General features: G+C 40.6%; 1 protein-coding gene across 1 annotated transcript in view; it reads right to left on the bottom strand.

Moving 5' to 3' along the window:
• Nucleotides 1-7,304: 7,304 nt before the first annotated feature.
• The window catches only part of cadm1b (cell adhesion molecule 1b), a gene marked incomplete at its 5' end in the record, with an annotated part of 119,427 nt that continues 104,171 nt past the window's right edge, over nucleotides 7,305-22,560 (bottom strand). The window contains 3 exons of the mRNA XM_079272705.1: nucleotides 7,305-8,983; nucleotides 9,142-9,270; nucleotides 19,269-19,319. Of these exons, the coding sequence (XP_079128831.1) occupies nucleotides 8,865-8,983; nucleotides 9,142-9,270; nucleotides 19,269-19,319 (299 nt within the window). The 3' untranslated portion in view covers nucleotides 7,305-8,864. The remainder of the gene's footprint in view (nucleotides 8,984-9,141; nucleotides 9,271-19,268; nucleotides 19,320-22,560) is intronic.

Genomic DNA, 22,560 nt, shown 5'->3' on the forward strand with positions numbered 1-22,560 from the left:
ATTATCTTGAGTAACCGGTGTCATGATTACTTGGAAGAGATATTGTTGAGTTTTTTCGAAAGTATTATTTCGGTGTTTTGAGTGCCACAAGCTGAGTGCCCTCTAGTTCCATTATATTCAAGAGAACCCATACATGTCGAGTTTTGACATGATACAAAAACCTTTAAAGATCACAAAGCCCAATCTCACTTTACAATCCTCTCGTTGATCAGTTAGCCTAGTATTAGTATGAACTACGCTGCAGGCTGAAGACTCTCTACGGTGACCGAAGAAAGCTACGGCTGACTCGTATGAACTGGTCAATCGCAGGTTGAATGTGCATCTGCAGCAGAGCCAAATGATTTTAGAAATCTATCTAATTTATCTAATTGATATTGCAATTGTGATATGGTTTGTTATATTAGAGGGAAATGATCATTTTTGCATCATTATTCTCATTTTCATTGACAAAATATTAAAATGATGATTTCACGTTTGCGGGTATCTGTACCTAACAAATATGTTTTCATAAGAGTCTGTAGAATATAATGTGTTGGCGAGTCAATATTTCATTAAAAATGATAGTTTGACACATCTTTCACCTTTTAAAGGGAGCTGCTCGCTCCCCGAATTAGCACCCGGCCTGCATTTGTCTTCGCCCGTCTGTGTCACAGTAGCCTTTGCTGTTGATTGGCAAAAAAGCATATTTTTAAATGAATTAATTTGGCAATCAGATGTAAAATTCCGATTCTGATAATTATATAATTGTTGAATATCACAGCCGATAATCGGCCAGGTTGATAATTGGTCGAGCCCTATTTTTTTAGGAGTTATTTAAGGCCTGTGAGAGTTATGAATGATTGTTATACGTCTAAAGTTTTGTAAGTTAAACAACTTGGCAAAGAGCCTTCACACCTTTTTGTTTTAATCAACGTACTGTTTCTGCAGTTACTGCTGCCTGTCTTTGTAAGGCAGTGCAGTGTCACTATCTTCAACTCTTATTTCAAAAGAGAGCGACTGAAATGCTCAGAGCATGAAACAGATAATGTTTTAACTTATCCACATCTTCCCAAATGGAATTGAATTTTAAGTTAGAGTTCATTCAAGCTGATGAACTTCACCCCATGATGCCTTTCTTTCCAGGAGGGGGCCCTGTGTTTGAATTCAATACAAATTTAATTAAAACATGTACTTTTAATTACCTAATTAATTAATTTAACAAGTGAAAATAGACTCAGTGTGATAAATTGAGGTGGCAATGTTCCTGCAGCAACTGGCTCACCGAGGCTCCCTGTGACTGACTTCAAGGCTGTGTACAGCATTTTGTTTTAAAGACTGTAACAGCCTGTCCCACAAAAATAGAACACTTTCATATTCTGACAACAGAAACACACACAAACTATAAGTGGAAAAACATCCATAGAGGCATTGCAGTGCACCAGAAAGAAGCTCGGTGACTAAATAAACTCGTAACGCAACAATAGCATTTTTTTACAGCTTTCTCAAAAAGATAATCAAGAACAGCCATCTAAGTGTTTCAAATTAAAAATTGACTTTAAATGAGAATTAATTATGCATCAACAATGCTAATTATGATAGAAAGATTAAATGCAGTCATAGCAGAATAAAAGATGAGAGGAGAAGATTGGGAAATGTTTGCCTTGCTTATTGTATCCGGGCGGTGGCTATGAAGCGGAACATCGATGTAAATTTGGCAAAAAGAAAACTTGTCTTTGCTTCTGCAGAAAAGGAGTCACCTTGAGATTTGGTCGAGGGAACTTCAGAGAATGCTGCTTTAAGCTTAGGCTCAGCAGATAATTACGGATTTCCTGTCTAAAACACTTTTTTTGGGATGGGGGGGTAGGGGGGTGGGGCTGGGGGTGGCAGAGAGGACCTTTTAAATTTTTATTTATAGCTTTTTCTAATTAAACACACATAAAACTGTCAGATCAACATCCAACACATTCGCTCCCTCTGGTAAACATCACTCTCTGATTAAGTATCAGCGTATTAAACATCAAGCAGCAGCATCGCTGACATTAGAGCCTATAGTGCTGTTCACAGCATCTTTCAGGTTTGGAGTTAATCACCTCACAAACACATGCGGCTCTTCTGCCTGACACTTTCATACAGGATTAACAGGCTGCTTGTGTGCTTTAATTAATGCAGATTTCTCTGGGTCATACTGTAGCAGTCGGAGATAATTGTGTCGTGGTTATCGCAGGCTTCAGGTGTTTGTCCTTCATCATTGTTTAAAACAACTAGCTCATCTGTTTCACCGAAAATGACTTGGCATATCCCCCCCGAAACATTAATAGTTGGTTTATGATTATGATTCTTTATGTTTGTTCCTGCATGTTACCTTGTCTTACAGTATTTACAATGGCTTTGGCTCAGTTTTCACAATATGCTGTCCTAAGTACCACTACGTTTCAGAGGAAAATGTTGTACTTTTTACTGCAATACATCTATAGTTACTTTGTTGATTCAGATTGATGATACAAAATATAAATCAACTAATAAATGATGACGTGTTATTATAGATGAATCTACCCTCCATTTATAAAGTAGTAGCTGCAATTAGCTCCATCTGCTGCAATATGTGACGCTTACAGATTAATGCAACACTTATTATAATCCAGTAATATAAATGTATTATACTGAAAGGAGCCATATGTGTACTTTTACTCCTACTCTTATACCCTAAGTATATTCTTAAACTAATACGTGTGTACTTTTACTTAAAAGTGCTAACTAGAAATTCAGATCATTGATATAGCATTGAACATTTGCAATGTAAAGATATCATGGAGTAATGGCGTCTCGCTCTGTGTGTTGTAATCTGAGTTTGCTGTTTTTTGTTTACGTAGCTGGTCCGGCCGTGTGCGCATGTTAGTGCACGCGAGTGTAATCACACATCCTCTGGTTCTCCACAAGTTAACACTATTAAGTCTGTCAGCACTGTTGCTGTTGTTAGCACAGTTTGTCCTAGCATGGTTAGCTGCTAGCCGCTAGCTATTTATACATTGTGCTACTTTTACTTTTGTAAAAGATCTGGCAGTCACGTCATGTTAGCACAAGTTTTAGCCTGTATTACTAAGCGCACAGATGCAATTTAGTTTCTCTTCGGTACTGTCGAAGAGTTGCAATTCCTTGACTGTTTCATCAGTATAGATTGTGGTTTACTGTGGCTATTCTTTGTTATCAATAGCTAACCTACCATTAAACATTTAATCATATTCAGGAGGGCTAATGTTAGCCAGCTCTCTCGGTAATGTTTCCGATTATTTTCTGGATCTTTTATACCAGTACTTGCAAAATAAGAATGGTTTCACAATGACCTAATGACCCTTCCTCCTCCAGGGAAGTTTGGATGCAACGTTACTATATCCAGTCGACTGCAGTCAATGAGCCGTGGCCTGCAATAGCCCGCTGCAGACAACATGCAAGACTCAACTGGAATTATGCTTGACGCATCCGTGAGGGTCACGAAAGTCACGTCACACCATCAGACACACTCTTCGCTGGGGTCCCATGTGAAGGGTGGAAACCATGCTTTAGCCATGGCATAGACATGAGTTATCAATACACTGCCCCCGTTTGGAAGATTTTTTGTTTGCTGCAAGAAGAAACCCGCACAGTTTGAAAGATCTAAAGGCTTCCTCGTCACAATTTCACATCAGCTCAGTGCGACTGTGTGTCTGTAGAGCACAAAGCGCCGCGGTGGCGATGCAGGGACATGCCGGGCCAAATTGCCATTTGCTAAAGAGAAACTGGACGTCAGTGGTGTGTGCTGCCTTATCCAATATGGGGTCTGCTGGTATTCAGATTGTTATGTTGTATAAACAATTCCCCTGAAAGCTGTAGTGAGGCAATTTTAATTTTGTCTAGAGGCTCTTTTATCTTTTATGAAATGGTCAAAATCTTATGTACAAAAAGCCTGCGAGCTGTTCTATATAAGGACTAAAAATGTAGTTTAAAAAGCAACATACTGGAGGGATTTGTCCCCCTGTTAATAACCGAATCAGCCAATAAATAAGTAAATAAGATTTGTGCAAGTCTTTTCGTACTTGTTCTGAACAGGAGTGAACATAGAGGGAGATAAGTGTGCAGACACTTGTTTCGTTTGCCTTTGTTCACTCACTATTTATTCCCACATCATTTAATTATACCTCAGCCAAGCCAAGTGCAACATGCCATCAATCTCAATCAATCAATTAGCCAACTAAACAAGCCATGCTCAGACATTCGTTCACTCTCAATTTCCCCATTGTGCTAATTACACTTAAACATGTCATTCCAAATTAAAATTGAACATTTAAATGGGATTAATGTTATCTAACTGAAACATCACCCCTCTACATTCATGCATTCATGATGCACTGACAGCTGGTACAGACAATCAGCAAATTCCTTGTACCTGCTTTTAATTATAAATTGGAAAAAATAAATAGAGAAAATCACATATGTCATCTTTCAAAATTTCAATAGGCGGGTATTAATGTTCCTCGAGGGAAGCATTGTATTTCACTTATTGTATGAGTAAGGGAGAAAAGTGGCTGGTTTCTAAGGTTAAACTATTCCCATTAAAGTTTGTATAATGTTATTGACCTTTACCTGGGATGGATCACTTAAATTAATGGGAAATGGTGGCACTGACAGAATTATGATGACAGAATTGCTTTTGGTTATGGTCTCGGTCTTGTTCCTCGAAATACCTATCAATTTGTCAAATCACCGACATCCACGTGTTCAGCTGGAAACCTTAACAGGGACCCCCGAGCCTGTCGTGTCAGTCGTTTCTCGCCTCTATACCTCGGTGCATGTGTCAGTCACTCAGATTGCTGCTGCTGCACATCAAATTTACATTTTTTTCTTTTTCCCCAAGATCTTTCTTCTTTGCGAGTTTGACAAGTATCAGCGGCTCGAGATAAAGTGAACGGGTTCAATCCAGCTAATGTATTCAGCACGTTTAAAACAGGCCGAGGGAATTTTGACAACAAATGCAAGTTAATAAATTCTGCCGCCTGTGTCTCCGAGCAGGACGGGACTACAAAGTGAAAGCATGTTTTTTTTTATCAAGTCACAACAGCACAACACTTTAAACATTGATACCTTTTTTATTAAGACAAGAACTCTTCTTATTTTTTTTTTCTTTTGTAAAAATGTTGGTGTAAACCAATACAAAATATGCATGGCCATATGAGAAACATCCTCTTCACTACACAAAAAAAAAAAAAGTCACCTGGGTACAGAGAGAAATTTAAGGTTCAACAGCAAAACAACCATTTTGGGGGTAATGAAATAACCAACGCCCAGCCCACCCCTCTCCCTCCCTCCCCAGGCTTTAAACATGAGTTCCATCCAAATATCCAACACATGTTACAGATCATTCATAAAACTTCACGTCACAGTAAATACACCATCTTTTCATTCATGAAAATGCATGGATGAATCAACTGAATGCAAACAGATGCTTGATTGACTGTCTGTGGTCACATCCTATAATTACTAAATAACCGATACTGTATGAGCAAAGTGTTAAGGTGGAGGAAGAAGAAGAAGTTTCATGTGACTTTGTTGACACTGACTGTACATCATTTTTTCTGCTTACCAAATCTAGTTTTCTTTCTTTGTGAACGAGGTCGATGCAAAATAATATTTAACGTTTACTGTAACAGTGCACCATATTAAGAATGCAAAAACATGTACAAATGAGAAAAGAAACATGTACATCTTGTGATTTCTTCACTATTTGAATAGCTGTGGTACTACAGTATATACTTGGGGCCTTTAATTTGCATTCTACCTGAGATGCAAAAAAAACACAACTATTAACACTCGTGAACCTGAGAGAGTGAAAATAAACGTACTAGATATCAAGTATTTAAAACAAATCAAAATATTGAATTAGAACGATACAATTTTTTTTTTTGCGTTCCGCGATTAAAAGCAGCAGTCACTTTATAACCATTTAAGATAAATATCAAACCTCAAAGTAAAAGGTCATGCACATAACTGTTTCCATGACTCTAAAATGTACTTTTATTACAGCTTATTGGAGCTATTAGTAGTGTGTTCCTCTCTGATATTACTAGCAAGCCTTGCCCTGGAAGATATCCAAATAAATAAATGAAGTAAAGTAGGGAAAGTAATAACAACCAAATTTAAACAGATTTCTGATCACTAATTAAGACAATAAATACTACATCCTGGCATAGAACATTCTAGTCAGTGGAAGCTGCCACACCGCCATGATTAACAAGGACATGTATTTTTTTTTTTTAACTCGTTCCAGCTTTTATGCTCCAGGTCGTAATTGTGATGGAAGTCTACGGTGCGTGAATACAGACAACCTGGATGAGTATTGGACCTGTAAGTTAGAAAGAACAGCTATATACACGATATATATACGGTAAGAGTGTACATTAGGATACTGTGAGATACTAACCATACGCCTCAAAATCAAAGAAGGCACTAAATTAAGTCCTTCAGTCCTTTCAATGATAAGTATCAAGAGGTGGGTTTAAGGCAGTGGTTATCCTTTTACGTCGTACATTTACACTTTTTTTGTCTTATTCAGGCAATACAATGATATCACTCACTTATTACCAAACAGGCTCCTTCTCTTCTAGCTGTGATACACTGCGTCTCTGTCTGATTTGTTTTGGTGGGTGGAAAAAATAAATTTGCAAAAGTAGACGTCTTGTGTGTGAAGGTTTGAGCCTGCAGGATGACAGTAAGAAAATGATCTTTCCCCAAACCAAGTCTAAAGCTTGACGCACAATCTTTGGTAACTTGTAAAGCAGGGAGCCCTTGCAAGTTACCAAAGACAGCCCAAAGGTAACATGTCTTTACAGACAGCAAGGAAATATAACCGATTCATGTTTGCAGTGATTGAATTTCTTTATACTCAAATATGGGCAAGGGCAAAAAAGTACGGTATATTTAGCAAGGATTTCTAATCCAGGAAATAAGCAGTGAAAAGCTGTATTTATTCCCCCCCCCCCCCCCCCCCCCCCCACCCCCCCCCCCCCCCCCCCCCCACTTACTCTGGGTATTCACATGGAAATACCGTGATACTTTAAACATCACTGAAAGGAATCTTTGCCACTTAAAGTGTAACAATCGCTCTTCCCTTTAACACAGTACAATCTCAATAATAAAATAAAAATAACACCCCAACGCCCTGGAAACATTTCCAGTTAATTGGTTAGTGTACTGTATGATCAAAAAAGAAAGAAAGAAAGAGGAGCACTCTGCACAGTGGACATTCAGCCTTTGCTGTGTATAAGTAATATTCACTGGATATACGCACACTCGCATAATTACTATATTTGGTCCAGGCCGACCGTGTGGGTGATATCAAAATGTGAAGAATTCCATGTTTAGCACACACAGCAGGCTGTACCAATATCCAACAAATAATACATTTTAATGAGAGTTTATGGTCTATGCAGCTGGAAAAGTCACTCTTTTACAGTCGGTACTACAAGGTTTATGTAATTATAAAGTCAAAGTAAAGTTTGGCCCTAAAACCCATATCAACACATATCTACCATATATAGTCTTATGGATTCTGTACTTATTAGCTGTTTTCTGCCATGTTTTTGGTCCATCCATCCAAAGGACGATAAGAAAAATAGTTCTGACAAAAGAAAGCCAATAAACTCACACTTGGAAAGAGGCCCTGTTTTTAAAGGAGTAGTTCGACATTTTGGGAAATACACTTTCTTACCAAGAGAAGATCATTTCCACTCTTCCAGTGTGTGTGCACACTTAACATGAATCTACAGCCAGCAGACAGTTAGCTTTGCTTAGCACAAAGACGATGATGTCAAATAATGTCGAACTATTGCTTCGATTTTTTTCTCAGCTGACAACAAAAACAACAACAGATGTAAGTAAATGGAATCTGATATCGGTGATTCACTGCTGTCCTCTTAATCAGCAGAAAAAACTGATACAGAGTTGGAAAAAAGGAATAAGTGCTTCCGATTTTTCTCTATAAAAACTTTTATTCTATATCATGGCACATTACAGCGGTCAAGATGTCTGACTGTACTCCACAATACCCTAAACAAATACTAAACTGACCTCACATCTACTAATTGTCAGATGTTCTCTTAAAACCAACGAGCGACCAGTTGTACTTTGCGGTTCAGTGTGAAACGATACTTAACGGCACTCCTACTTCACTTTCAGGAACAAATACATTCTATGATGAGCATGATGACTCACAACTGTTACATTAGTAATCAACACAGTGAACCTGACCTCGAAGGGAGGGTGAGTGAAATCTGCGCCGGAATACTGTATGTTGAAACTGAACTGTGATGCGTGTTTGATTTTGAACCAGCAGGGAGAAATGTGTTCCAGTTACTAAACTCTGTAGATGCATTCAGGAAAGAAAATGAACTGTGTGTGAGCTGGCTACTCAGATCTGTGTACATGAGCTAAAAGCTAGCCGCAGAACACATAGACAATCACCAGGCCCGTTTAATTTCCGGAAGCCAAATGCAACAAAGGATCGGGTGGATTACATTGAAAAAGAAAAATCCAATCCAACAAGCATGAGAAGGGGGGGGGAAAAAAACAACAAAACAAAGAAAAGAAATAGAACAAGGCACAAAATTGTCTGTAAAATAATTGAACTGTACAGAATAGGCCCCAGCAGTCCAGGAGGGGTCGGATAGGAGACTCAGCAACGCCTCTTCTTACCACTTGGCCATGCCAGTCCAACTTTCCACTTTCTTTTCTTCCTCTTTAAATCTCGCCCTCCCCACCCCCAAAGCCTTCGCGTAACCAATCAGAGTTAGACATAATGCTCTCCTACAGCACCACCACCACCAGCGTCCCCACCCGTCTCTCCTGGCCTGTCCAGTTTAGATATAGTACTCCTTCTTCTCGTCCGAGTTGTTGTGTCCGCCCTCCGCATTGATGATGGCCGTGTCTGCGTCGGCTGCATCGTCCGCACCTTTGGCTTCGTGCGTGAAGTAAGTTCCTGCAAAAGCACAGACAAGTACGGGCAAATTAGCCCCGCACCTCCTCCACCTCATGCGCACCTCAATCCTATTGCACTCCAATCGCAACCACAACAAATAAAGCACTTGAACGCAGATGTGTTCATGATCAAGTATGATTGCACTGCCGATGCCTTACCTTTGTGTCTGGCGAAGTATCGACCGAGAACAATGAGTGCACAGAGGATGGCAAACATCACCACGGCAACCACTCCTCCGATGACAGCATGGTCAATTTTCTGCGGCGCCCCCTCGCCGGCTCTGGAGTCTGAAACCAAGACAATAACCGTAAATAATGTCACGATCAGTAAAGCGTCTCAGTCACCAATACATTCACACAGACGTGGACCACACTGGAAGCTGTGGCCGTTAAATCATTAGGCTGCCAAAATAAACTAAATTGGTTTGTTTTCTCTCAGAAGCATCTTTGCAGGACCTAACCTCAGGCGAAACACTTGAAAAGGCTGTTGAGAAAAATGCCAGCTTATGTATGTTGATTACCAATAAAAATGGATGGCTAATGGTTCACAATTTGACACCAAACATCGCACTACTAACCTATTTAGTCCTGCTAATAATTCTTGCTGAGAAATCACAATATCAATATCAGTCTCGTGTACGGCAAATATGGAGCTCTAGCAAGCAGCCGGTTAGCTTAGCATAAAGACTGGAAACAGCTAGCATGGCTCTGTTACAAAACACCATTAACGGAACCTGTAACGTGCCCTAATTAACACAGGTGATCTGTGTAATCCATACAAAACCAGAGTGTAACTGATTCAACAGCAAACTCTAGGCAAGATGATGTGTAAGCATATTTGCCAAACTATTCCTTTTAATAAGATAAAAACAGTATCTATTACTTGAACATGTTTGAAATAAAAGACAGTTATTTCACCATGAAACAGTAGACACCGTCTGCAATTTCATCGAGTGTTCACACACTGTACAATACATTGTGATTTAAGAGGCCATTTCTGGAAGTTATAGAGCTCAATCATCAGAAATAGACACAAGTCTGGAGATAAATTGGCGCCCGGTGTCCCCATGCAGAGAAATACGTGGCTGCCTCAGGTGTCAGAGTATCACTGTCTAGCATTTAGCCAGATTTGTCCGTGCACCACAGTAGAACAAGGCAAAATTTGAAGCCTTTAAATTTCCAGTTCCAGAATAGTTCACAGGCATTTATCAACAGTCTATATCTGTGCACATTTGGACTGATGGAGGAGTGGCAGGCGAGGGAATGGCTGCACTGTTCTTTGCTGCATGAGAGAGCAGCTCAATTTTCCATCAATCTCACTAGCCATGCTCTGAACTTGAATGATTTTGATAAAAGACGAGCGAAGAGAGCAGAATTTCTCAACACTGTGAGGGCGTAATAAGTCGAGTTGAGGGGTCTAAGACAAGTGCCATTCACATCTCAACCTAACAAAAAAAACCGAGTTCAAGTTGCATTCAGCTCAGCACAAGGACATTTTGGAAGTGCATTAGCTAATTACTGAGAAAAGTTTTTTTCTCAGTTGAGCGCCCACTTAAAATGGACTCGTCTGTGTGTCCGGCTAAGTGAAGCAGAGATGCGCAGGGCGCCGTTTGTTTACTGTGTCGGCGATGTCAGATAGCACAGCTCATTCCCCGTTGAGAGGAAACGGCCCATGCTCCATGCTAATGAACATTCACCAATAAATGGCCTGTGCACATTCCTAGTCCCACACACGCCTTCCTGCCCTCACCTTGTTCCCCGCTGTCTTCCTTTTGACACATCCGCAAGGAAACATGCAGGGTCTCGGCCGCCTCCGCACACCGAGGGAGAGTTTTATTAACAGGTAGAAAAATTCGCCCAGGGTAAGCACCTCGACTCTATCACAGAAATGTCAAACTAAAAAATCCCATAACACCGACAGTATCAACCGCTGCGGTTGGTTGCATATCATGTTGCCGGCATTAAGCACACTACTGAACACTGGTTTTCTGTTTGACAGTTCAAGGGAGGGCCGCAAATACATGATCTCGAATTTAATATAAATGTTACTGTTGTGTTAATTTTCATTTGTTTTATGTGTTGCTGGAGCCTGCATTACACTGTAAGGCAGTGGCGGCTGGTCAATAGAGGGCCATGGGGCATGGCCCCACCATGAGCCACACAACAAAAATAAAAATTATAATAATCATAAATTATACAAATTGTCAATATTTGTGTTTTTGAACTATGGAATGTACCCAGTAATGTGTGTAAAATATGATATCTGCGCAAAATATATGCTTTTCCTGCTCGTGCTCTCTGTCTGTGTGCTCTCTGCTCGTGCTCTCTGTCTGTGTGCTCTCTGCTCGTGCTCTCTGTCTGTGTGCTCTCTGCTCGTGCTCTCTGTCTGTGTGCACGACACTCTGAGAACGCGCAGCTTGGGGGGCCTGATCGTTTTGGCCCAAAAGAGACGAGTCTATGAAGCAGTTCAGCCAATTGCTGATTCAAGATATAAATGAGTGACATACAATTTAGCCTCTACAGGCGCCTGCGCCAGCGCGAGCACTCCTCCTCCAAGACCCGTTTGAGAGGAGAACTTTGGCGGAGATTCTGCAGCCAAAGAGCTGATATCAGATCAGCCTGACCTCACAATCAGACAGCAGACTCGCGGGAAAGGGAAGCAGTACATGCGGAGCTTCTGTACTAGCTGTACACCAGACAGGTTTGGCTAGCTGGATGACGTCATGCTAATTATTTATTTAGCTTTTTAAAACAACGGGGACGGATCCAGCACGGACAGTTACGGGAGTGAGGGATGAGGAGGTAAGGAAACATGAGAACACCAGGGTAGGGAGTGAGGGATGAGGAGGTAAGGAAACATGAGAACACCAGGACACACATGGAGAACTCTGTCAAGCTACATATTATGCAAAGTGAACATCGTTTCTTCTACATAGTTGTCCTTAGTCTCATCTGCTTAACTTGGTCATGGAGGCATCAACATGTAATAGAGATGTTAAATTAACAGTGAAAACTCATCATAGCTTCATTTAACATCAGTATTCATAATTACACTTCATGTTTACTTCTCCTGATCTTTACCTCCTATAACAAGGTCCATAGGGGCATCTCAATAAATAAACATGTTATATTATGTTATATAAGTGTTATTTACTGATTGTTTTCGTGTTGGAATACATGTTAAATATTTAACTGCCAAGTAATAATGCGTGTTTGATACTTACATTTTTTTTTGCATTAATTCATACTGGGATGTTTGCTGAAATTGATAGGATGGCCCTACCTAGAACATTTTCCACCAGCCGCCACTGCTGTAAGGTGATTATGAGACATGTTACATAATGCAATGCAATACAAAGGTCTAAAGCGTATTGTAAGCTGATTTTAAACATCTCTAGTCATGAGGTGTACTCCGCCAGTGAAAACAGCCGTACAAGATATTCTGAGGCTCTGAAGCAAGATTTTCTCAAGTCTGAAAATGTAATGCGAGTCATATCACATTTACAATTTTTTAATAGAAAGCATTCAATAACAATAATTTGAACAATGGGTGCATTTACCAGTCAGGCGGGGTCTTATAAAAAGACGCAGTTGAATGCATTATGGGAAATGTAGGATCTCGTGTTTTTGGAGCTTGATCCAAACTGGGACTAAAAGTTATGCTATCTCAGCCTCTGTTGCATCAATTCTGTCCATTTCTTTGTAATTTATCAAATTCTATACCGAGCTCACATGAGAACTACCCCTTTCGTAGTTACATAACGGCATTTCCGTAGTTATTTGAACCCAAACCTCGATCTTTTCCTAAATCGAACCAAATAGTTTTGTTGCCCAAACCTAACGAAGTTGTTTCCTGTGAAGACGGAAGTTTTTTATTGAAAGCCTGTATGCATGTAACGAGTGGAAAATGACACGTGTTGCTGGCCATTCATTGGAAATCGTGAGGATATGTTGAACTACCCCATCATTCTTTATAGTGCTTGTATTCAAAGCGCTATGGAGTTTGCCTCTCATTCACTGACCAGTGGGACCAATTTTGATTTAGTGTCATGAACAGGAGGAACCCCTTGACTTTACGATTATTGAGTGACCCACTTTACTGATCTACAGCCACCGTCTGTCACCTGTGTGTCCCCCAACTTAATGGATCATAAAGTGCAGGGCTTTCCCTTTTATGCTGCTGCCAAATCTTATTTTTCTCACAGGTGGACAAAATAACGGGATCATCCTACGACATAATCGCAACAACAAGAGCACACATTCAGTTGATCCATGTGCTCTGCCTTTTTTGCAGCAGGTGTTCATGTTATTTTCTCCCCTTACTGCATTTGGGTAACATAGTTCAAAGTCAGTTTTGGACTCCCAATCTGTAGGCTCCCTGAACAGACCTCTGAGCAGAGTTTCTAGATAAAGTGTCATTGCTATCACTAATCTTCTTGTGTAGATTAGTTTGTCATTCCGTGCTCTAATGCACCCAGGATCAAGAGTGTGATTCCCTCAGGCCGTCCATGTTCATTATATACAAATCCGGAATACAACACAGTGCTTCGATTAAAATAAAAAAACCTGAAAATGACAGACGGCGTTATTACAGCAGCCTTTGTGGCCTCACACTTGAAATAAGTAGGATTTGATTATGTCTGTAATGTGGCTGGTGTCCATACTGCCGGCACAGCTCTGCTCATGGTGGGGGGGGGGGGGAGTGCTGACATGCCCACACCGGCGTCCTGACAGGATGTGCACAGCAGTGGGGATTTATGGGGGAATAAAGAGGATTTGCAAGCAACTGATGCCCGTGTCTGCGCGTCAGTGAAATCTGCTCCGCTGAACTCCCAGTACTGCATGCTTTACAGCCGCACCTTTCCGTCTCTGTACTGGAATGACTAATTGCCGCTCTGGACAGCATCCTATCAGACTATCTGTCAAAGCTGTAAGCTTGTCACCAGGCTGATAACATGGAACATAATTTCATTTTTCCCATCTTTTTTTCTCTTAATAGTTTTCTGCTTACATAACGAGGCATGTCTCACACACACACACACACACACACACACACACACACACACACACACACACACACACACACACACACACACACACACGCAAACACATTACAATTTATAGATGTAATTACATGGATATACCGGTAATTTAAACAATGACTCTCTTGCATTGAAAGAGCACGGCTGTCACTTGCACTGAATCCTCTCACAGTAACCTTTTCCTGTACAGTGGCAGGACAATTGGGCAGTGCTGCGGAATCAACTTGAGGACCGTTGAACTGCTAACATCCGTGGCTTTTGTATTCGTTGCTGTTCTAAAAAGGAAATGAACATAATGAGATGAGCAAAAATGGGCAATCTCCACCAAATAATGTTTCGTATTGCTGTTGTAGCAGACCATCAACGGAGCACAATATTGTCTGCCGTTGAATTCCAATGCCACTGCTCGCTCACGAAATAGATTCTCTGAGTTCTTTGTAATAACCCGAAGGAGGGATTTAAAGATGTGCAAAAACAGCCATGACATTTGACGGAGGCGCTGAAATACAAGTGAAGGTCCGACTACAACTAATAAAATGGCAAATGAATGGAAATTGTCACAGCGAACTTGAACTCCTCTGGCAGTTTATTGTAGCTTTTAAGATTGGCAAACTTCTCCGCACAAAAGCCGGTAGCACACTTCATACTTCGCCTTCAACGTGTTTTCAAGGTGAAGGAAGAGGTTGACAAAAATAATAGAAATCGCTTGCTCTCATCCCAAAGTTGCTGGCATGTAACGTTCCACAAAAGTACACCTTATCAGCCCAGAAATGAGGACACGATGCGAGTTCATTGGCAGGTAACATTCAATCTACAAACCCTAAAGTGCTATAGAGCTCTCGTAATAATTTACTACTGCCCCATGAAAAAACAATATTACTGCAGTGAAACACTCATTTAACTTCAGGGTGGGCTGGCTTTACTAACCCATTCCTTGGAGGCCAACTAAAATGGACCATTACAATATTTTCTTACTTTATAACTGTTTGAAGGAAAGAAAGAATAACCTCAGGTCAGAAAAAACACAATTTCAACTGGGAATCAGAGTAAACAAATGTGAGGGGGAAAAAGTAATTAGCATTTCTAAATGACTCTTTAATTTTTCCAATGAAATACTTCAAAGAGAAATGATACATGTGAGAGTTAAAACAACGCTAGTAATTGTTTAATGGCTCATTATGTTGAATACTAAATCCACTCATAACAGTTTTTGTTGGATTCAAAATCGTATGTGGAGTTTAGGGCTTGAATCCCAGGACTACACAGCGATGGAAAACCTGCCAACACCTCACAAGCAGCAGTGCTCAGGGAGGAAACAGCCAACAAAACATGCATGAAAACCTGCCAGATATGGATTCCTGAAATATCCTCTGGTAGAAAATGACATGATCTATTCACTTTGAAACAAAGAAAAGGGAACAAACCATGTATTTTTTCTGTGCACCGCATGTTAAAGTACAAATCCCTGACGGCTTAGCCAAGCAAGCAATAAAAAACGATATTATGGTTTGTAGTACTATCAAGTCTTCAGAATGCAGTATATAGAGGCCAAACTCAGGTTCATGTGTCGTGTAATATTTGCTAACAAAGCTCTTTTTTGGCATTTGGCATTTGGCATTGACCTCCGAAAACCCCCTTTACCTCATCACACCCCAAAGCTGTGTGATGTTTCGGTTTTATATTCCTTTTAGATAATTCAGCAGAGGTCCTACTGCAGCATGCTAAAATATAAACCTACCCTGGACAGCACATCTGCAGAAACATAGGGTATTTTTAATCAAGTCTTCAAGTAATCAAGTCCTTGTTCCGTGTCTTTCGTCTGGATGCTTTCGACAAGCTGGGGGAGAGGGGGGTTACTGAAGGCTTAGCCGGGATATCATGTCCCTGCCTCGGATCATCTCTGAGCATCTGCCGAGCTGGAGCATTATCGCCACAGACTCTTTATTCCTTCAGAGCGGGGCATTCTGGGTAAATTCAACCCCCTTCCCCAGAAATAAATACAGCCACTGACAAAGAACTTGTGGAGGACAGTTTTTTTCTTCTTCTGTGATGCTGGAACTATCGACTGCCCATCTTCAAGACAATATTCTGCTTCATGCTAGAATTCATGGTTCATTTTTCTGAAGCGGCTGCATACGACCGTGTTTCGTGTAATATGTCTGAATCAAGCAGTGATTGCTCCTGTCGCTAAAAAATGTACTCAAGTAAAAGTACTGTTACTTTGCAAAACAATAACTGAGAGTGTTAAAGTATTCTCTGACGTACTAACTTCAGACCAGCGTTTAATTTCTCTGCTGTGGTTATGACTCTTTCTTCCACGTTCCACTTCCGCGTTCACATGTTGTGTCTAAAAACGCGTGGCAAACACCAACCGTACCGCTTTCATCCTCTCCTGCTGAGGCTTCAGCCATGCTGCTTTGAACAGAGAGTCATGTGGAGGCGTAGCTGCGGTAGGATAATGAACGTATCCAATTGTAAAGGACTAAAAGTGATGATTTTTCTGTACAAATTTACTCAAGTAAGAGTTGGAAGTCTGTTGCATTAAAATGATACCATTTTCTACAAAAACTTACTTCAGGACATGTAATAGAGTAAAATGTAACTAGTTACTACCCAATTCAAGTATTTAGATCGGTGAGAAAAAAGTTCACACGCATCTGTCAAGTCAACTAAAAGCTTTTTGTTTTAGTGTAAATATGCACGTACACACACACACACACACAGACCTGAGAATGTGAACTGTTGTGAAACCTTCTGAACATGAAACAGCATAGACACAAACAACTGTGAGATTCTGTGCTTTAACATCCCCCACTGCACAAAACCATATTACGGTCTTGAACTGATGCTTGGGTTTGCAAGGCAACAGCAAGAGGGAAAAACAACTTAACAGAGAGAAGAAAAATCCAGCAAGGAAAATCATAGCATTTTGGAAATTAAATCCATCTATTATGAACAACAAAGCGGGGAGGTAGTGGGTTAACAATATTCAAAAACTCCCTTTCATGTTTTCTTTCAGGAAAAATAGTGTCCACCTGCTGCTTATGTGGGTTTGTGAATGACAGCAACTTGAAAGCTTAGTGTATTGTTTCAGTAAGTTCATCCCAGTCAAAGTACAATGAAATATTATCAGATCTATGTGGAGCTATCAAAGTACAGCACAAAAAACAATGTTTGAAAGGTACAATCCAAATTCAAAACAGGTGTTTTATACAATCATCAACACTAGAAAACAATTGAATCCAGTGTGTGTTTATTTCTTATTTTTCTACAATCCCAATTAGCTTCTGCCATAGCAGGTAATAATCTTGCCGGCACCCACACATTTAAACGTAAAAAACAAAGATTAATACAATAATAGAAACAAGGTCCAAACTAAATTTTCATTTATATATATAAAGCAACTGATCCTTATTCAACATGAGCATCAATGATCACAATAAATGGTTCAAATGACCACAATATTAATAAAATCCAATCTTGTTCCAAACAAGAATGGATACAGGACTAAAATTTAAAATTAAAACAATACAACCACAGTGTACGAGAACACAACCATAGATTAAAGACAGATAAGACGACCCAATGTCTATTGCATGATCGTTTATGTTATGCTTGCTTACAACTGTAATGTGTGAGGTGTTTTTAGTTACGATCAGTTGACAAACACACAAAATTAAGATTAAGAATCTTTATGTGGCAATGAATTAAATGCATCCAAAAGTGTACTGATTGGACCTTTAAAATCAGGATACAATAGTAGTTCAGTGGCCCCTGATTACAACAAAAATCCCAGCTGGTGGTGGGGGTGGCCGTGCCAGTTCACACTCTGGTCATAATGAATGAATAAGAAATCATGCTGTATACGTCCTTATTAAGGGTAGACTGTGCTATACTGTGCTGTTATGCTGTTTAAGGTAGTGCAAAGCAATCTACCGTAAACCAGTTTACCATCGCCCCTGTGACAGGGTATTTAGAAGAGTAGTGAACTGCAAGAAAGCTCAATTACATCCTCACAGCATGTACTGCATAAATCACCGTAAATCCGTCTTTCGGAAATTACTGGACTGTTACAGCAGAAACCACGGAGAAGAGCTTAGGGGAGAAAAATGCAGAGTAATGCACACTTCTGCCAAAGCAACTTCCTGTTTGACTGAGCCACACCCAGAGAGAGTCAGGGGGCTGAAATGAGGCTGTATCCATGCAGCTTGATTACTTTGCATGCTGCTAATAACTTCATTTGAGAGATATAGTTTAAAAAAAAGAAGGCAGGTTTGAAGTAGGAATTTCAAAAATGAGAAAGTCATTTGAAACATGCAATGAAGAAGAGCTGTGTCATAGTGAACAGAGATTTTAAAAACAACCCAGGAGACCACAGAAATATGACTGCAGACAAAGTGCCATTTATGTGACTACTGACCCTATTTTCTAATAAATAAATACAAAATGCACAAACTAATTATTGAAAAGCCAATTATTTGATTAAATAACTGAATAAAGGAATGATATCTGAAATCTGTCACGTCAGAATAGTGGAGCTTTTGATGCAGTCTCACACTGAGTTTCAAACTTATTATGTGCGTATTGCCACTTCAGATTTTAAGCCTGAATGAAATGCAGAGTGGCCATGACAAAAGGGCCAAAATTGCCGTATCTCTAAAGCAGCTATTGATAAACAGATCTATTCTTTAAGGATAGTTTTTTGTATTGAAATGTCACATGCTGGCACATCCAAATGTCAACTCCCAAGGTTGCCCCGCCATCTATAGCCTTAGTGGTGCTTTAGAAATAATAGCGTTTTTCTTTTTATGGAAGATGCCAACAGGTTGCTCTGCTAATAACGCCCCAAATGAACTGCCTTTCATTCATTTCATATGTCTTTGAGAAAATAGTTATTGACGTTTTTCGGCCTTGCAAAGACAAGATGTGACTGGCATTTGTAGGGGAGATGTAAAGGGCATTATGATGGATGGGCCGGTTGAGATATAACTGCAGATGCTGATAAGATAGCAGAACAACAAAGCAGAGTCTCTATGTTTTCTCAGATCAAACATGTGACTGGAAAGGGCTATGACAGGTGTCTCTGACAGCCCCGTGCTGCCCGTCCTCAATGTCACTTATCAGCAGCACTATCTGATTAAAACTGGCCATCCACAGTCTCTCTCAGCCTTAGGTACAAGCTTAGGTACACACACACACACACACACGATTGCTGAGAGGGACAGTAGTGGGGGAATACAGTACCTTGCGTGTTGACTGGGTTGGTGGTGGGTGTGGGGATAGTAGTGGGAGCATCTAGATGAAAAGAGTAAAAAAAAATATAGAACATGTATAAGAAATATACAAAAGGCATTGAAGATGAGAAGCTGTACTATTTAAAAAAAAAAGTTATAGCATGCACATGTTTTATTTTTAAAGGGACAGGGAGCCTTGCACAGAGGCGCTTCAAGCTAAATGCTAAAGTTTGCACGCTAACATGCTCACAAGGATAAGAAGAATACAAGTATGCGAACCTGCGAATGTTTAGCACTGTCACTATGTTAGCCTAGTATGTTAGCTCGCTAACATTGGCTAATTAGTACAGCTGAGGGCGTAAGGAATGTCATTAGCTTTGCAGGTATTTGGTCATGAACAAAGGCTTGGACAAGAGTTCTGACTTGATGCCACCAATAAAAAGTCAGGGGATCACTAACTTATCAAAATTCAATTCAATATGAGTCTGTGTATCACATTTTAAGTCAATAAATCATCAGTTGGCAAGATTTCTAACTCAATAATGTCAACCTCATGATGGTGCTACAGGGAGTTGTCCGGGTAGCTTGTCCGGGTCTGCATCCACTCTCTTCACACCGAGCACTTTACAGCCTCACTGATCTGATTGTCACCGTAATAACTAACAACAATAGCCATTTTCTTCTGTACTAGTCAAATGAAAATGGAAAACGGTTCAATGTCCGCTCCATACGTATTCTATTTATATGGTCTGTACAAAATTTTGTGCCAGTCCATCCGATATTTCACTAAAACACAACTCTAGGTGGCGCAAGAGGACAAGTGACGGGGCTCACAAAATCATTAGCATATATCCTTTAGGAATTATTGTCTGTGTAAATTGCCATGGCCATCAATGCAACAGTCGACCTCGAGACCGTCATTGTTATGCATAGGACCGTGCCTATTACAGCCTGGCTAAAAACAAAACAAAAATACACTAATAATTCACTGTGCTGGGGTTGTATTGTATTCTATTATGGTAAGCTATTGTATTTATTTTTTTGAAACATTTTCTAATTAATTTTGAATAATAATACCAGGCAATCATGGAAAGGTATTGCTATTTTCCTCAGTCGCCTGCAATAATTAAGTCAAACTGCAAATTAAACCACTCTGGTGGTCTCCCGCTGCAGCACAGCAGAGCCCCGAGCAGCATCCTCCGCCCCACACTGTACTGATTAGGCCTGTCAACAACCCCCAAACAAAATAATCAGAAAGACAAAATGGAGGGCAATTCAGGTATTCTACGGTACTAAGGAGGGCTGAAAGCGTCCTCATCAGGGGAATATATGCCTGGCTCTGGTGCAGGGGAAAGATAGCACGACCCCTTGCTGTGGGAGAGTCGCAGCAGGGGAAATTGGCTGGCTGTCTTCATGCCTTTACTGTCTGCACTCCATCAAAAGACATCAGTGGGGGGCCACACACTCCCAAGCTAATGATAACACATCAAGGACAGCATAATGTTGCCGCTGGGGATGGAGTGTATGGCGGACATGGTGTTGATGGTGGTAGGGGGGTATCGGGGTATCAGGCAGAGATTCTGCTCTGACAGTATTTGAAGAGGGGGGTGGGTTCGATTTCTTTCCTTGTGACCGAAGGCAGTCTGACAGCTGAAATGTCAGTGTCTGGAAGAGGGAAATTGGCCATTCAGGGATGAGGGTCTTCACAAAGGCCGGGATAGGATGTGGCACAAATAATATCCAGGCGAACAAGAATTCTCCGTGGGCAATTTCCAGGCTGGCTGACTCCGGGCTCAGTATTATCAGGGCTGAAATATGAGAGTATTTTGCAGAGGCCATATTTTCAGGGAGCATTTGTATCAGTGAGGAATTTGATATGAAAAAATGTAACCATCAAGTGAAACAATGTAGGAGAAATTGTTTATCTATGCTTGCTTAAACCTGCCTGCCAACACAACAGCAGGGTAGAGTTTGCTATTCTTTCGTATTTGTTTTCTCTTGCTAAAAAGTTTATTTTCCATGAAGTCTGTAAGAGGGTTGTTGTAGCTTTTCCATTGAATGTATTTTATAAAAATCCGATCTACAAGCTAATGTGTTCACATTTGATGAAACCAGTGTGATTCACAAGGACAGTTCCACAACAGCCTTTCATAAGAACAAGGAGACCCGTGAGCCCTGTCTGCTCATGCTCTGTCAGAACCCAGATAAAACTTGAATTTCCAGTGGCTTGTGAATCTTTGACTTCTTGCCCATGGAAGATGTGTAGGTCAGAAAGTCAACTGTGGGCTAAACCGCGGTGGTAAAAGCATCATTGTTCTCCTGCCAACAGGCAATATATGTGAGTTATAGCACCAGGTCACCTCTGAGAGAGCCAGGCCTCTCTGTGGTCAGCTCTCTCCCACACCACACACCAGCCGGGGGGCACAATTCACAGCCTACTGCAGACACACCCACGTGGAGAAATGCATGACAGGCCTCTTTCTCAGCCTTTCGACCGGCCTTATACAATACACGCACCACAATAGGACTTGATTTGATGTGGATTTACATCGGCCTCACACCTGTCCGGGCTGTCACACAGTGAAAGGTCATTAGTCATTTTGAAATAGGAAGAGCTCGAAGGACTAGCAGCGGTAGAGGGTGGCAGCTGGATGAAAGAAAATTGATGGACAATTCAGCTGGGCTCTATCAATAATGCTCGAAAGCAAATGTATCAAGAACAAAACAACTCATTAAAATATAGCTATTTGTTGCATTCAGTTGGTTGGTCAGACGAAAGACTATTTTTTGACAGGTGTGTGAAGGGTTTAACAGGAGCAACAGCTCATACATTACAAAACAAAACAGCAAAAACGCTAGATAAGACAAGAAAATGGTAATTTTGTTCGAAAAGTGTGAAGATAGTGGGCGGGATAACAGTGGTGGACGGTTTGAAGTCGTGCCTTGCTTCTGAGAAGTTGGACAAAAATAGCACACGTTTCTGATGCTAAGACCAATCTGTGCTGCAGAAACACACACCAATTAAACCAATGTAGCAAGCATGATTAGTCTGGGGCAACAACCCCTCACATGGACCACAACATGATTTTGTCTGGCGTTAAATCCTCCAGAAAAGAGGAGTGGGAGTCGCAGAAATAATTATATGCGGTTATGAGTATCTTTTACCAATCTCCTGTGTCTCATTACAGCGAGCTGGAGTCATCGCGCTTCCAACGCTTGCTCACCAGAGAAATGGTGTTTAATGGAAATTGGTAAAATATGTGGATAGCAAGTTACTAATTGAAGACGTCATAGCCAAAGGC

Source organism: Melanostigma gelatinosum (assembly GCF_949748355.1).
Source record: "Melanostigma gelatinosum genome assembly, chromosome: 7".
In the NCBI taxonomy this organism is placed as follows: Eukaryota; Metazoa; Chordata; class Actinopteri; order Perciformes; family Zoarcidae; genus Melanostigma; species Melanostigma gelatinosum.